The sequence below is a fragment of the Electrophorus electricus genome, chromosome 15 (genome assembly GCF_041902795.1).
Source record: "Electrophorus electricus isolate QZ-2024a chromosome 15, ASM4190279v1, whole genome shotgun sequence".
Taxonomy (NCBI): Eukaryota; Metazoa; Chordata; class Actinopteri; order Gymnotiformes; family Gymnotidae; genus Electrophorus; species Electrophorus electricus.
In genome coordinates this window covers 344,960-363,386 of record NC_137511.1, presented here as the reverse complement: position 1 = coordinate 363,386, position 18,427 = coordinate 344,960, and the positions used below count along the sequence as shown (strand labels likewise).

General features: G+C 38.2%; 1 protein-coding gene across 1 annotated transcript; it reads right to left on the bottom strand.

Moving 5' to 3' along the window:
• Positions 1–5,591: 5,591 nt before the first annotated feature.
• On the bottom strand, positions 5,592–8,493 carry dlx3b (distal-less homeobox 3b). The gene is made up of 3 exons (XM_027021882.3): positions 8,009–8,493; positions 6,918–7,102; positions 5,592–6,579 (listed from the first exon to the last, which is right to left on the bottom strand). Exons 1-3 carry the CDS (start codon positions 8,340–8,342, stop codon positions 6,268–6,270), a joined length of 831 nt encoding a protein of 276 aa, XP_026877683.1. The 5' UTR covers positions 8,343–8,493; the 3' UTR covers positions 5,592–6,267.
• Between the last annotated feature and the right edge of the window lie 9,934 nt (positions 8,494–18,427).

The following is an 18,427-nucleotide window of genomic DNA, read 5'->3' as shown; positions in this document are numbered from 1 at the left end:
TATCACTTTAAAGCCCATCTCTGGGATTGGTGTAAATGTTCACATTTAGTAGCAGGCAACCATGATTGATTGCATACTTACGGTGTGTCTTAGAAGAGGGGAAACAATAACATGTTTGCCCAAATACAGTGAAGGAGTTATTTTTGAACGTCTTCTTTTTAAAAAGATATTCATAATTCAGTGATGCGTTATTCGCGTGCTTAAATTTTCATAATTAATTGTAAACTAATTAAAACATGGTAATAAGAGCCACCTGGAGGGAAGAGGAGATCCACTTGACCTGACTTTGACCTGGCTCACTCAGCGAGGTCCATTGCTCTTGTCTAAACAAGCACATTACAAAGACCTTCTGTCCGTGTGTCCACCACTAAGCTAATGTAGTCATCTTATGTCCTCATTATTCACATATAGTTTTCACTGAAGGATATGAGCTAAATAATTCTGAGAATTTTTATTTTAGGCAAAGTTATCGTTAATTATCAAATGCAATTGATCTGACAAATGCAGTCACTTAATTACTGTTTAAAGTTTTTTGTCATTACAATTTTCTGTTCATACCAAATGTTTTAAGCCCCAGTGCCTGAAAATAGCCCACTCACTGTTTTTTTGTTTGTTTGTTTTAGAGATGAGGTACAGTTATACAAAATAGCAATCCGATGTGGTCCTTTATAATAACATAATGTTAACATAGTGTTAACTTTGTACTATATTACTAGCGTAAACCAATGTTAGAGAAAAATATCACAAATCAACATTCAAAGTACCAAAATTTTAGGAAACATTCAGAATCATAGCCAGGCAATCACTTACCTTAATAAGTCAAGTCATGTAAAGTGAGAAGGAAAGCCAAGAAATCCATTACCCTTCTGTATTTCTTAAACCTGGCTAACCAAACAAATCCCACTCGCTTTTGATTTTTACACCCCATGTACCTCTTTATATGTCCCACATCCCTGTGCTTCATTTGTTGGAATTATCAGCCCTCTTGCGGGCCATGGGAAGAGAGGACAACTGTTACTGAATGAAGCGGCAAGGCATTGCAAGGCAAATTATAGGCAATTTTACATCTCCAGATTAGAATAATGGGTGCTCAAGTTGGACAAGCAGAGAAGGGCCTTTCAAACAAGGCAATTACCAGCAAGGCAGTTTTGGGAGTGCACTAAAGGGTGATGCTGTGCTGGGTGGAGGTGGGTGGAGGTGGAGGGTAAGAAGTGGGAGATAGGCTGAAAGAAGGATCACACACCTGAACAGAGTTACCATGCTGAGAGAGTGCAAGCTTATTGTATCAGAAGGGTCATGTTGGATTTTAATTGCAGTATCTGAATACGAGGGAAAAGTAGGGTGCCTAATTACTGTAAATCATAGTGGATTCAAGGCCCTGAAGGAGACATGAGTCTCTCAACAATGATTAGTGTTATTATTTTGAATGATCTGACAACAAGCGTAATTGTGTGTTCACTTTCCGTTTCTTGAGTAAAGGCACAATGCAGTGTAATTTTGGGGGTTTATGTTTTATCACCACAATGCTTATCTGTGGCCACAGTGCAAGAGTTCAACTTCAGGTCCCAGAATGTCTTGACTCCCTTGTTTGCCTCGCTGTGGTTCATGCCACACAAGTGGACACTGATACAGGAGGAACAGACTTGCCCTCATACACAAACCCTGAGTGTGAGCACCATTTATGTTTGGGCCATTGCGTGTTGCGAAGGGGGTGTGTCGCCAGTCGGGATGGTGCAAGCCTCTCAACCTCCTCGCTGACACCCTAAAATGCTCCGCTATTCCTGGGGTGAAGCAGGGTTCACTGGTTCACAGCTGTCAAGATGTTTTCTCTCATTTGATCTTGTTTACAGTTTGTGCAGAACGAGGCTGCCGAGTGACACCTGTCCTGAAGTCAATCTTTCTGCCTGGCAAGCTGGTGCCAGGCAGCTGCCCCCTGTCTTTCCATAGCAGCATGTGCGTGCTCCAACCCCTGCTGACCGCCGCCTCAACCTTCATTTGCTGCCCCTAGAGACTCTCCATACCATTTTCCTGGATATTGTTTCTCAGTGAAAGAGGCAATGAGTGAACCTATCTGTTGGGGACACTGTGATGCACTGAAACAGTGTCACTTTCAGAGATCAGCGGTTCCAACTAGGGTGCGGTACGCAGGGTCTTGCACGTCAAGAGCAGTGACCTGACCTCCACGGTGACCTCGTGGGTCCACACGGAAACCCAGGTCCTGCCGTTCTGTGAGTTTGCCTGAATGATTAATGCGTCGCAAGATGGCACGGCCTAGATCAGCATCAGTGTGTGAAGGCCACACACGATGAACAAACCAACGAGAAAACTGATATCATGGCTGGTGGGCCACTGGGAAAGTTGTACTGAGCTTTTCTACTGTAGACACTAAAATTTCCAAACAGAATAAGGCTCAAAAAAGGAAAATGGTATTCTTTTTTCATTTTAAGAAAGCCCTTGAATAAAGATGACAGAACGATCATCCCATAAAGGAATCTAGGCGGCCTGACAGGTTTTATATTCGAATATGACTCTTCCCTCTGTTGTTAAGGTAGGATTGTAATTCAATCTCTTAGAATAGCTGGGCAAGTATTATAAGATCTTCATGACTACTTTCATAGCTATGAGATGCCCTGAAATGACTCACAGTTGACCAGGCAACCATGTCAGCTATCTCCCCCAAGAGCGTCACCGGCCAAAGCTCTCTGGCTGTCTGTCTTCCTCTTTCCTCTGTCTCCAACAGCATCCATCTCTCAGCAACTTTACATCGATAGATTCCATGCTAGTATTTTTGGACCTGAGATTGAAATGTATGTAGACCATGCAAATATTTTGGTGCACACAAGCCAGAGCTTGGTTTCCACAGGCCAGAGTGGGAACATCTGTGGGAACTGATTGGCCATGCCATTGGCCAGCATCATTTGCCAACACTTAAGTAAAAATGGTTTCTGTGGCATCATGTGAGAGTAACGACGTATAACATGATTCCATTCAGAAGTTTCTATTTTCCCCAACCTCAGTTGAGCTTCACATAGGCCACCATACCATGTTATAAGATTTAAATAATGATAGATGATAAAACTATGCACATGTTTAAAATGCTAACCTCACTTCAGTTCAACAGAGTAAACAAATTATTGAAGGTACAAATGTTTCAAAGCAACCACCCACATAGTTCTTAGTTTTTTGTTAAATATAGTATTGCATAGAGACTATAAGATATTTAGGCCATGCACTGATATTTAGGCCATGCATTTTAATCTTCTTCTGAGTGTGCTTACATTTGTAGATTTGTAGATTTTATGGCTACCGGTTAAGATGGTCTACGATGATGTGAACCTGGGGTATTCAATGTTTACTCATACATGTTATTACTTTTATATAAGGCCTATTGCCAAATCATTCTTTATGGCTCATTTGTAAGTGCAAATGTAAGCTTGCAACACACACATACACACACCCCCACACACAAACATACACACACAAAAGAAACAATTATTAATCTTTTTGAAGTTACATTTCTCTTTCAATCTGTTTTCACTATTAATTTTTTTTTTTCAATAAAGGTGTTTATGTTTGAAAAATAGAAGCAAATTTAAAGATATGCGTTTGTCTTTAGTAATGCTACTTAAAGGTGGCCACTTTATGAAAATTAAACCGAGTTATTCACCATTTAAAATACTTTATAGTAGTTTTACACCATACTTACATTACAAAACCTTCGACAAAGATCTGAGGTGAGCGTCCAAAAAGCATCGTAGAGGCATAATAAACTCAAGTTAAATATTAATCGTTAAAGTCCGACTCTCTTTGTGTCGAAGGCAGTAGATTATGTATTCTGTTTTTTTTAGTAAGTCACCTGACCAAGTCTTTACTCATGAAGTATTTTGTAAACTAAGGTCCCGCTACTCTTGATGACTGACAGGTATCGCGTTTGTCTTATCGTGCATCCTTGAAATGTTTGTTTTAATTCACATTTCTGTTATGTTATTTATTTATTTATTATTAGTATTACTAAAATTATTTTATACGTGAAAATGTATTCATTAAGCTCATTATGTTTCATTTTTATCCTGGTTATTTTTTCTCAAGATTCTGACGTGAAATAAACTCGATAGCTTTGACTATATATCATTTTATATATGATGTAAGCACGTTAATCCCCATGTAGGAACATATTTATGCACTTGTCCGATTATGTGTGCAGTTTGTGAAACCTTCAATGCGTTTTGTATTATTTAATGACTATTTAACTCAGTGGTTTCCAGTCACCAAACGTGACACGGATTTGACGAAGATTATTTGATTATTGAAGTTGTGATTTTAGACATATATGGTACTTTAAATTCGCTTCTAAATTCAGCACAAACGAGGAGATGCACTGTAAATCAATACTCTTCGGAAAATAGTTTATTTTTTAAAAGTAACTGTTTAAACATATATTAATTTTAGTTTCACCTGGAAAACTACCTCTGAATTTCTGAATAGTGTATTAATTCTAAGGACTTTATATTAGGACAATACATTAAATCACAGAACATAAAAAAGTAACACTTGGTCGTCCTTATCTTCGTATTGCGGTGGCCAGACGATAAGAAAAAAAGAAAAAAGGTGCATATTTATGAACTGAATTATCATGTAGGCTACTTAATATATTACCTGCTCACAATAATCAGTCGGAATTTTTCCCATCCAGATAACCTCATTCCGGATTATACTATTTATTTCACATCTAATATACCCGTAGTATGTTGGAGAGATCAGTCTCAGCATTTGATAAACTGGTACATTTCAGATAACCGGCGCATTAAAAAACGTTTTGTTTTGTTTTTTTTATGTGGCAAATGCATGTGCTTTGGTAAAATAGTAATCGCATGTCTGTACCTTGAAACAAGCGATAATTTCCCATATTAATAGAACAGAACTTCCGTCAACCCTATGTGTCTTTGAGTTCGTAGATCGCGTTCATATCTTCGTTGATTGATATATAGTGAACCCATTTAGCTTGTGTAATGACCAGGTGTAAACCTGTAAAATATTTGGTTTTGAATTCACTTTCTGGAATAATGACGTTGATTTAAGTTGACATAAGGCAGTAAAGAAAAAGAACACTAATTCCCTTAAATAGTTTGTTATCGATCTCTTATTTGCATACCTGTTGATTGGTCTATCGTGCGGACCTGTCCTAAGGCTAAAGCTGCTTTAGGAGTAGTCAGTACCCCTCCTCTTTCTCCCCGCCATGGATTGCCTTGTTATCTGGCAACAGAATACTAATAAAACCCAGCGACTCCAACGTGTCTGCTAGCGAGTCAGGTCTTACTGCCGCTTTGCACGCAGCCCTAGAACCATATCATGGCAAACTTCCCCGCACGGTGAGTCTGGAGACGTCTGCTGGCTTTAACTTTCTCCAATATCAATGCAGCGTGTACGACAAACTCGACTTCGGATCTCTTTTTCACAGCAAATTCAGTGTTGGGTGTTTTACTTCGTCGGTCAACAGGAGCCAAGCCACATCAGTCCACGTACAGTATATCATCAGAAGCATGTTTTCCACTGTTGGACTGTGGCTAACTGACGGGATAACAGAATTTACACGAGTTCAATTCGCATTTATTCAAATTAACAGCATTACAATGAAAGCAAAAAAAGCACTACTTACAGAAATAGAAAAACGGAGCAGGTACCACCGCGCAGTGTTTATAATTCAAAACAATATGAATTTAGTGGTTCTGTTTCAATTAAACACATATATACAACTACATCTTTTAACATATTGTACAATTCTATATAACTTATGTCCTGAGTCTCTGAGGCAAGCGACATCAACCCACGCTGTTGGTGTGCGGGACAAATGCACAAGTTTGGGGTTCTTTTAATCTTTCGTGATATCGTAAACAAGCAAATACTTGAAAATTCGTCTATCAAAGAACAACAATAAAATGAATACAATGGGAGCAAAATAATTTAAAACCACACCATAGTCCATTAAATATCATGTTAGTATATGCCTATGTGCTCATAAGATTAATCTGAATAGTCGAGCGGTTGAAATATTACTGTGATACAAAGATGCATTCTTCTTTACGCGTCTTTAAGCCAACAAAAGCCAGCTGGTCCGCTCGGTATGACTCCAGATCCTCCAATCTTCCAGATACAGTATCTTTCAGCTTATTTTCCTTAGGCCCTACTATAGCCACTATGGACAGTTTAGCTGCTTGTATAAAAGTCCGGTCCATTTTATATTAAACTCTGTATTAAGTCAAGTCTCTGTCAATACACAGCCCCTACGCTCTGCGGCGGGCCAGAGTGGTGCACCGCGCCTGCATGTTGTAAATGCGATCCCTGCTGATACCAGTGACTGCTGTAGTCTTCCATGTAGGGTGGTGTCGTGCTCAGGGGGGGCTGAGGTGCCTGCCCCCTGTTGACCTGGCTGGAGTGACCGTTATTGTCCCATACTGCTGGAGATGGTGGTGAGTTACATGCCATGGAGTCACTGGCGTTTGGACTGTGTTCGAGTGGAATTTCGCCGTTCTTGTACAGCTTCTTGAACTTGGATCTCCGATTCTGGAACCATATTTTAACCTGTCCAAAGAAACAAATACACCGTGTCATCCGTGTTTCCGTGTGGTGAAGTAAATTAAGCAGATTTTCCGTTATTCTTCATACCTGTAAGTGATCATGAGAACGCTTAAAATACACTATACTATGGATAATATGCACACTGGCATCAATAATTTTGAAAGAATAAATCAGTGAATATCAAAGACCTAGAAATTATGCTTTTAGGGAATTAACACTGCTGAAAATGTATTATGGAGTACAGCGTATCTATTGATAATACAACACTTTATATTGCAAGATAGATACGTTGTAGCCTATTTCATGCACTGGAAAGTGCGAGTGAGAGGTTTGGGTTTTACCTGCGTCTGCGTTAAACCGAGCTGCGCAGCGAGCTCAGCTCTCTCGGGAAGCGCGAGGTACTGTGCCTTCTGGAACCGCCGCTGCAACGCCGCAAGCTGATAGCTGGAGTAAATGGTGCGCGGCTTGCGGATTTTCTTGGGTTTGCCATTTACCATTCGAACTTCAGTTTCTGGCTCCTCTTTGACTGTAAAAAAAAGACATTTATAACATTTAACAATAAAATAACAACAACATTATTTTATTCATTCCGTCGTCAGTGTAACTTAATTATGTTGGGTCTATTTCAAAAACATTTATTAAAAATAGTTAAGCGAAACGCGGAACGCTGTAATTTGTCCGGATATAAGATTGCAGACCTTCACTTAAATGATTTGTATTTATTAGGCCGTTAATGGAGAAATATGCAGAACAAATACGTTAGTACAGTAGATTAGTCCTTTAGGTATAGTTGGTTATTTTGTAGGTAATATTACTCCCGTTATGGAACAAATATTAAATAATCAGTAAATTTATAATTACTGCTGTTGTTGTTATTGCTGTTGTTGTTTAGCTTGGATGATGATTGAAGGCTATAAATAACTATAGACTATAAATTTACCATAATATTTTACCACAATGTTCTGTAAACCTTTACATTAATATATTGTAACAGTTGTCACACTGCTTCTGACAGAGGATCTATACAATCACTGGTCATGTAAACCTTTCAACAATAACATCGATTATTAGAAGCGACGTTTATTGTGCTCATTTACAGGGTCACAGTGGCAGTGAAACATGAGCGAATCTGGTTCTTCATTAAGTAATGCAGTGCCAAAAAGATGTGATAATGGACAAATATCTGAATTAAGGTTGTAAAAATTCGAGACCTAATGGCCTCTGGAGCAGTAAGTTTTCCGTCCGCGGTAATTTCAGTCCTAACACGCATGTTATGAATTCACGCAAAGGCGAAGACAAAGGTGAGCATTAGCTTGTGAAACTGTTTTCATCGTTGACGTTTTCCACCTGAACAAATGAAATAGTTATATTTTAGAACGCATTTAGACTTAACCTCCTTACTCCACATGATAGGACGTATAAAACATCTCACCTGTATTTTGGGGTGGTGTCTGTAAATCCCTACTGAAATGTCCGTACTGTCGGTAGGAGTTGCTGTAAGGGTATTCTGACTTGGTGGGATAGGGCCCCGTTCCACTCATTCCGGGGAGATTAAACTGGTGATACGAATTCATGGGCTGCGCGTAAGGCTGGCTCTGGTAGTATTCGTGATGGCTGTGCGTTGTCTGGCCGTTGTAGTAACCCATGTCTGTAGCTGAGGACTCAGGTAGAGTTGGAGAGTCCTTAGATGTCGGATGGCAACTCATAGAGCCTGAAAGATCAGCCGAAATACCAGGTATCTTCCTGTCATAAGTCGGTCCACTCATCGTGGGTCGTGTCCCGCTGGGGAAAAAGATCGTCCACTGTTATTTCCTCGTCCTGCGCTGTATGTTTTAGAGTGCAAATCAGAAGGAAAATGCAGAAGTGGATGCAGCACAAATCCTTGGAGAGCTCCTCTCTTCCACCCGCTCGGCTGAAGTACTCCGTCAATGGCAACGAACCGGTTAGTGAAACTAAATTATAGGGCAGGCGAGCGGATGCTGTGTTCCTATTGGCTCGCGAAGTTGGTTTTTTCTCTTTCTCCTCGAGGGCACCGCGGAGGCGCTTCACTGAGCTCGTTCTCTACGCCCTGTGTCTCTCGAGCTCACACATCCGACTGCTGGATATTTTGTGAATATTTTGAATGGTAATGGAGTATTTGTATTAAGTGAAATGTGAAAAATCTTTCTCTTCCTCTATATTTCCGTTTCTCTCTCTCTCATATATATATATATTGACATTTGTAACTATATAAGCCAGTGTTAAGTTACAAATTTCAAACAGTTTTATGTATGTTCAACTATACATTTCTTCTCTTTATTGGGTTTGAATTTGTTCATGTTATTATTTGGCAGATATATAACATCTGTCCATTTTCTATTTTTAATTTGGAGACGTCTTTAGACACTGTAATGGTGAAAGAGATTCAATGAAGACATCAACTCGACTGCCCAGTGGGGCATTCCGTTGTGTGCTCATTATTCCGAGGCGTGGCACCAAAGGCGTCTTAACCTTTGGCACTCGAACAGGCAAGGCCTACTTTTCGGCCAGTAACATGAGGTTCGATGCATGTCGTAAGAAATCTGTGACAGTTTAAATTGAATCCACTACATATATATATACACACACACATTTATATATATATATATACACACACACACACACACACACACACACACACACACACACACACATACTACCTGAATTCATATATGTAGCCTATAGTTTTGTATAAACAATATATTCACAACAGTCAGACATATATCGCTGCTTAAGTATACTCGACAGTCTTCACCCGCAGGGCATGAGTCTGTCACATAAGTTGCGTGCGATACATCTTACACTCAAATTCCATCGAAGCATTCTTAAAGACAGATCACCTTCTTGAACCGTCCGTCACTGTTATCAAACAAATTTATTTCTATCAACCGTCGAAAAATAGGTATTTAAAATATTTTTTATAACTTATTTTTGGAAAACCTTCGGATCTTGTTAAATCGAACAGCCATCAATTAGCCCGTTAGGAACTAAGTTTATGAAGTAAATCATAATCTGCAAACAAACTGACGTTTCAGAATTACTTTACTAAGCAGTTTTTATGTTTGAAAAGTTGCTTGGTCATTCGTTTGTCTTTGAAATCGTTTGTACTGTAATGCTGCCTCCACCTGGTTAAAAAGTAAATTACACAAATTCCCTCTTAGTATTCAACACAGACAGTTGCTTGAAATATCCATCTGGTAGCATATATTTGTGGACTGAAACTCTCTTTCATAATTGTGATACAGAGAGTAAATCTTATGATAGAGACAAGACAAATTAATTCTTTAAAATGTATAATTTGACTCACTTTCCTGCCAGTGTTAGTCATTTCTTCTCACTATACGTCTCGTGGTACATAGCTAATAACTTACATAGCCGAGAAAAGCAGGCTAAGCACCTGTTTCAGTCCAGGCTTACAGTTGTTCTCAGCTCCTTTGGCACGAGCTAGCAGATCTTCTCCATTGGCCTGGATCACTCACTCTCTATCAGTAGGGGACATGAAGACAAAGTGAATATTTATTAATATAGCACTTTTACAACACGTTAAGCAGCTTTACAAAGTTTTGGTTCCAGATCCCTAATGAACAAGCCAGTGGTGACAGAAAAACATTCTCTGGGCAGATTGCAGAGGAAACCTTGGGAGGAACTGTGCATTCTCTTCCAGCAGAGCGAGGCTGCCATCTTCTTGTGGACTCCTGGCCACAGATGGCTGTCGAATCACTTAATGATGCATAATTATTGGTAACACAAAACTATGGCATGAATGACTGTGGTGTGGACAGAGTCCAACTGTACTGTTGGAGAAAGAATACCTTTGATGGTGGAGCTATCCAGATGCTGCATTTTAAAACTATGTGTTAAGATGTAAAAGCTACATGTTTTGCATATAGCATGGTCATTGCCAAAACATTATCAAATAATTTAGAACATATAAAATAAAAATGTAAAAAAGGAGATTAAACAGAATAAAAGGTTGAATGGCCATTTCTTTACAAAAGCTACATTTTAATCTAGCAGTTATTTGGACCTTCAAACGCTAGGTCTGACCACTGGGATGGCATGCTTGTAAAATCTTAGTGCAAAATCAAAAAAAGTATTTTTAAATAAGGTAGTGATAAAATATATTAATTTCAGTATTGCAATCAAATGTAGAAAATAGTTCCAGCATTTTATACCAGACAAAGTGGAAGCAGCTGTAGTCAGTAGGTTTTATTCAGAGATACCACTGTTTTTAATAATACTCAGTTTGTATGCTTAACTTTGTAACTACCTATGCACGTGACATGATTTTTGAAATAGTTTTTAGCAGCGGTATTAAAAATGGTCACTCTTCCTTTCAGACATGGTATTAGTGTAAAATCAGATCTGCACGTCAGTCTGGATCTAATGTAACTTCACGCTGGTCCACAGTAAAGCTCTCTAACTGAAGGGAGATGGTCATAAGTATTAATCCATTACTTCTTGACAATTCTTTAAAATCAAAGTGGTTGTCTTTGGAGACATATTGTCTTGTTATAGGCCTATAGGCAATTTGCAGCTAGTTGCATGTAAGAGTCAGCAGATGGCATAATTGCTACATTATTGTAAAACAGGGCTACTGACTTTACTAGTTTCACTGGTCTAGCTGCATTCTAATGGTCCAGTAGGTCCCTGCAAAGTAGACTACACAAGGAATTTGACCATTTTAAGGGAGATTTCAAACAATAGGGAATGAAAAGTTTCACTGCAAAGGAACTTAAAACTGTGCAGTCAGTAGTGTTTAAAAGTCAACTATGATTAGCACACACATTTCGAGTCAAATGCAGGTAATCAGAGTTTCATAATGAAGAGGGCCAATCCAAAAACATTGTTAAAACACAGGCAAGGGTATAATCCAGATTACAGATTACAGAGCAGGTTCAACAGGGAATAGGCAAGAGCAAATCCAAAATACAGGCAAAACAGTCCAGTAACCAGAATAGCAACCAAAAACAAATACAAATACTCAGTAAAGTAAGACAAGCAGAAAAGACTTTGAAATGATAGACTGAATATGCTGGGATAAATATAGACAAACACCAGAGGAGTAACTAGAAACAGGTTAGATTAATAATCGGGTGATCTGGAATGAACTGGGGCTTGTGGGTAGTGTGCCTTGTGTGGAGTTTGGCTGTGAAGATGAAAGCTGACAGTTTTTCCCATCAGTCTTAACGTGTCTTGTCAAGATATTCAAATATTTTCTAGAAAACAACAGGCATAATGTCTTTTGCTGAAAGACGTCACAGGGTATTCTGAATAAAAATATTTATATCAAGTGTGGTTCCCTTGACCACAACTTGTGAGTAGTATGTAGGGAACACAGTGGCACTGTGGAATGGAATGCATCTTATCACACTGATTGGCAGTGCTGGATTCTTTCTCTTGCTTGTGTGCATGGTTTATAAAGGACTTTTAGAAAACACTTTTATATAAATGTTATATTCATTTAATCTTCAGACAATAGACTAAGTTAGCTTCTCCTGCAGAAGGGAATAGATAGAAAGAGAGAGAGAAATTCTCAGTTTATTACAAGTGGTGTATAACTGGTAGTCATGGAATGCTCTGTTATCTGTTGGAAAAGACTTGGTGAAGGACAGGAAGTGAGCGCGGATGAATGATTCATTGTTCACACTTCTTCATATTTGAGTATAATTACACAGACCTCTGTGAGCAAACATTCATGAAGATCACCAAGATGTGTTCAAACATTGAGCACTTCTTAACCTCCTGGACATTGACAAGACAAATACACACTTCCATCATTCAGTCAGGCAAGGCCTAGCTTTTTGTGCTTATGATTGGTGGACTTTGCTTCTAAGCACATTGTTCCCTTTAAAGTTTTCAGAATATTATTGAAAATACACGAAGTGGTGGCTGAGAGCCTGCCAAAGAAAATGTATTTAAACTTCATTGAGAATTATGTAATGCAAGACACAATTATGTCATCAACCTAAGCATATTTCAAGCACTAACTTGCCATTATTCATATGTATTTTACAGATTAACAATTAAGTAACTTTTAAAAACATCATTAAACATACCAGAAAGAGCTACTAATGTGTTAAGTGCTCTAAATTGTGATGTGTTCTCTATCATTCCTTTTTTTGAAATATCTTTGAAATGTTAAAAATCCCATGGATGTGAATTTAAAAGTAGTTCTAAAGCAGAAACATATACTGTGAACAACCCAAGTTCCTATAAACACAATAAACATACACACAGAAAGAGTGAGAGAGAGAGAGAGAGAGAGAGAGAGAGAGAGAGAGAGAGAGAGAGAGAGAGAGAGAGAGAGAGAGAGAGAGAGAGCAAGAGAGTCACAAAGTTTGGAATTCAATTAAGTTCACAACAACTGATCACCCACTCATGTTTTAGGTGCTCCCTGTTGCACCATTTCAATTTCCTGTAGAAAAAAAGTTGTAGTGCATATTGGAGGTCATAGGAAAGCAAAACTTAATGAAAGTAAATGTTGCTGCTCAAATTTAGAACAAATCTATGTAAATAGAATTAAAATGTAAAATAATAATAATAAAATGTGGTGTTTATGTCATCTTTCTCACCAAACATGCCTTCATCATTGTTCTGTGATAATCTGCTTTCTGTTGGGCTGGGTTGGCCCCAATGCTGCTTTGGGAGCCTGTGCAGGTTTATGAACTTAATGTGAAGGCTGTCTTGTATAGACTCCTGCAGTTCTACTTTCCTCTCCTTTGTGAATAGTGTCTGTTGTGTTACCCTGTGAAAAAAATCTTTGAGGCTAGGTACATATTCTACAGACTGTCTATCTCATTCCCTGCTGTTCTGACTGGGAATGCTTCTGACTGTTACAAATGACATCAGCAAGAGGACTGATCCGGGGTCTGCTGGTTTCTCTAAGCAACAGGGCTCTTATCCACAGGAATTAATTCATTTTGTGAGAGAGGGCCACTTATTTGGAAGTGTGATGGCAAAAAGGAAGTGCAAAGAAACCAGATGTTCTAGGAGTGCCTTGGGGGAGACTAAGGTCCTCTTCTTTTTATTCTCTCTTGTCTTTGTGTTTAAGCTCTGCTTATTAACTGGTGCATCACTCAATAATAACTGAACAGTTTCACAGCAGGACTCTAGCTAAGAAACTAATATTCTACCAAGGAGACCAGTCATGTAAGATGGAAGCAATAATCAGACAAGAAGAAAAGCATAACCACCAGCAATTTTTTTTATCCCACACATTACTGAACAGATAAAGATATGACAAATCTCTGCTTGTTTTAGATTAAATTAAAACAAAGATCAGACTGTATGAGCTCATGTGCCTCTTTGTTCTTTGATTATTTTACATTTTGCAATAGTGAAGACTTCTCATAAATGCTTTAATAAAAGAGTATGCTATGTCAGTACAAAATAAACACACACATATGCACAGCTCAGTAAATGTGTGCGTTTACAGTGTTTTCATGTTGTACAATTTGCTACATAAATAAAAATAAACCTCTGTCTGAAATGTTCTGTTTCTCATGTGAATTTCAGTGCATTTTGGAACTCTACACATATACACATGATCAGGATATCACATCAAGTTTTTATTTTTGACACAATGCAAAAATGGTGTAGAAAACTGCAATTTGTTTGTTCCAAATGGTAGCTCAGTGGTTAAGGTGCTTGAGTTGTAATTGGAATGTTGCTGGTACAAGCCCCACTGTTGGGTGCCTGAGCAAAGCTCTTAACCCTCAAGTTGCAGTCAGTCCTAATTGCAAGTTGCTTTGGTTAAAAGTATCAGATAACTTCTGTAAATCTTCAGGAATAAATTTAGCAGTGCTCTATCACATCATCATTGACAACAGTTCCTAATCCTTATGAAGTTTTTTTCAGGAACCTCACCCAGTGCTCTAACATGTAAAAAGAAGATTACCTCAACCTGAAATACATTATGTAAATTCATCCACTGAACAGGGACTGTGCTTGTGTGAGGTGGCTGGAGAGGTCCTGTCCTTTATTTGTCAGTGAGTAAAGAACCAGGTTGAAGTCCTAGGCTGGCCTCCTCCTGTGGAGAGTTGCTTCTTCTGTCCAGGGAGTAAAGATGTCGCGGTTGGGCCCTCCTATCGTCCATGTTCTAGGGTTTCCCTGTCTTCTGTTTTTGTTTTGGCTCCAAAACAAACAAACAAAAAAAACCTTAGTGACAAGTACTCTACACACACACACTCCTCAAATGCACACACAGTGTGTATGTACACACAAACCGCAAAAGTCTATGTGCTGCAAAACACAAACCTTTATCAAAAGTACAAAGACCTCAAAAACAGCCACTGAATGTCACCTACAATATTTACATTCATGTAAAGAAATCTGCCTATAAAATATGATGTCACAAAACAAACATCTGAGCTGCTGTATTACGTTAAGCAAACCAGGCAGTAGTAGCTCAGTGGTTGAGGTATGGGACTTGTAATCAGAAGCTTGCTGGTTCGAGTCCCATCACTGCCAAGTTGCTGTTGTCTAGCACCTGAGCAAGGCCCTTGACCCTCAAGTTATATGCAGTCGTAAGTGTGGCAGAGTTGCAAACCCTGATGAACCAATAAGAATGTGTTTAGAGGCCTGAAGAAACCTATGCTTATGGGATTTCACCACAAGGAATCAAGGTCTTGTACTAATTCAGTTACAGTGTGTATGCAAATGAGAAACTGTAACATTGCTGCAAACAAAGCTCAATAAATTAAATAAACATTCTGCTGAAATCAGTGCAATATGTTTTATGTATTTTAAGTGTATATATCTGTCAAATGCATCATATTTTGAACTGAAAGTTAACTATTTTGAAAAGAGTATTTAAATGTCTTTAGATGTAATTGTACAGACCTTTGCTGCTGATGAACACTGACTGAGGAGAATTGGAAGAATTGGTGATTGTCTTTTGTATCAAACAAAGGCAAAAGTACAGACAGTTTAGTTCACAGTGTAACAGTATGCTCGCCTTCCCCCATGCAATGGGAGTTATGTGGTGACTGTTCTATCAATGTCCTGTTATCACACCTGAACCTTTGTTGTCCAAATCATTTACGTGTGTGTGTGGCATGTTGTTGGTTATTGTAGGTGTTGGCGTTAGTATTCATGGTCTTGCTTCTGTTTATGCTTTGTGCACGTGCTTGTTTCTGTGCTTGCTTGTACCCCAATACATTGTTTGGGTGAGTGAGTGTCATTAACGTTCATTGTTTATCCATGTTTCACTGTGTTTAATAGATGTCTGTCTGCGTCGAGAGACGTTTGTGTATCCTGCTCCGTGCCTTGAGGCACACAGGTTGTTATGTTGAATATGTTAAATGTTTTGACATGGCAGTGAGACGAGTGTCAAAACGATTATATATATTTTTTTACATTTGTAATGCAGTTCTCCTTTCCAGTAACTGTACCATTGACAAGAACATTTGCATATCATCAAAGCAAAAGCAGAATGTTCAGAAACTGTGCAGTATTAGTAGATCATATATAGTCATGAAACAGCAATGGAAAATGACAATATTACATAAAATGGAAATATGGATTTCTGTTGCAAGAGAATGATTGAAACAACATTAAAGATTGTATTATTACACACTCTTTCATTTTTAGATTGCTAGAAAACCACTAATTTTGAAACAAATTTGTGGCAAATAACATAACCGCTGATTTGTTCTTATTTTACTGGACGAAATTCAGTCTCATTTAGTTAGTTACAGAAATACAGAATCAAGCCAAAAGGGCAAAACCTGGTGTCAAACAGAGCTTGCACCCAGATAAAAGAAGACTTTACCAACAAGACTTCACAAACAAGTCTTGACTAAAGATCATACTGTGCTGTGACAAATATTGACACAAAAAAATAGCTGACAATGAGATACAGGTGTATACCAGAAGGTGTATTTTATCAGCCAGTTGACACAGGAACAAGTCTTCTGAATGCCCTATTAAATCAACCCAGTGGAGCACCAGTGAGACAGCCTTGCAATGCTGTAAGGAGACATTCATCTGAAACCAGCTTTCTCTTACTATTGTAGTGGTCTAGACTGGGATTACCATCTAAGAGGCTGATCTTAGGCCTGTGTAAAAGATCAATTTATCTGCTACTAATGTTGTACTCTACTCAGACACACAGCTTTCTCTTCTTATTTGTAATAGGATCATTATTCACTTACAGTTAAATTACATTTGGTCTGTTATCACCATGATATATCACCCTTGCTGTCACAGCAGCAGGCAAGCCCAGTGACACATGTAGGAGCCTCTGTTACTGAGCATATAATGATGTTACACTGTTCACATGTGATGTACTGCACAACTGCAGCTGAGACGCTGGCTAGCTGACTGGCAATTACATAGATGGTACTTACAAAAGGAAAAATTCACAACAAATCTAGAATGATGACGGTGAGAATCCTACTCTTGAGGTTTGTGTCCAAAGAAATGGATTATGTGTAATGTATGATGTGCCATTCAAAATTTACATGCAAATAAATTGTTTTACAAATAAATTAGTAAATTAAAATTTGGTGTGGGATAATATTTATTTCATTTTGAAATATATCTCTGATACATCATACACATAATGGTAGAACAAATAAAATGAAAAACAGTTTCATGGCCATTGTCTATAAGATATTAATATTCCTAGCATTCTTGTTTTTCTAGCCAGCTATAAAACATCTATGTTGAGTTTGGCTACTTTACACATTATCATAAATCCATATACATCATCTACATTCAATACTAAATTCAATACTACAAAAGAATAAGTGCATCTAATGAATTGGAATTGTAAAATTCCTGAGTTGTTGGCCATGCGTGTGAAGCTCTGGCTACTTCCCTACATTGTCATTCATCTCATTCCTCGTGCTGTTACACAGTAAGCCTCAAGTCAGTTTGTGCTCCTTCAAATGATCATCACTTAAATATACTTCATTTTAAAACACTTAAGTCTAATGCTCCAAAATTAAATTAATTTAATATTGATTTGTACTTCACTGTGCAGTACTGTATAGGAGCCAGTCTCAAATCTCAAACTGAACAATTTCCTGAGTGCAGATCATTTGTAAGGGTACAGGGTGGGATTAGGGTGCATAAAGGGGACAGGGGTTGGATTTAGCGTACATATAGGGGACAGGGGTGGGTTTAGGGTGTTTAAAGGGGAGGGGGTCGGTCTAGGGTGCGTAAAGGGGACATGGGGTGGTTCTAGGGTGTGTAAAAACATGGGAACCAAACCGAAGCTGTGTGATGTGATTTCCTTACACAGGTCTCAGAAAGCATATCAAATAACAGTTCCCTATAGTCCAATATCTGATATGTTAAACATGTGCAGCGCACATACTGTGAGTTAAGACAGGCAGTAAACCATGACAGCTGCAAACGCACTGATGTGAACTACAAAGCCATAATATGCCTAGGGACATTTAACACATACTCATATTTCATGTATATTGATATTAAAAATGCATGACTTGGTTGAACTATTAATATGACTGTGTCAATAACTCTTGAGGTCACTTTATACCTACACTTTATATATGCTCATCTTTACCACAAACCAATGTACTATATATACATATATATATATATATATATATATATATATATATATATATATATATATATATATATATATAGTAGGTATAAAGTGACCTCAAGAGTTATTGACACAGTCATACATATATATATATTTATATGAGATGGATGCACCAAAAAATCTGATGCACCAATATCTCAATAAAACCCTAGTTCATTTTGTATGACATATTTATTGTCAAACTTAAAATGAAGGGTGTGTATGTGTGTGTAAACGATCTGCTCTCTGCATGCTGAAAGAATGAGGATAACT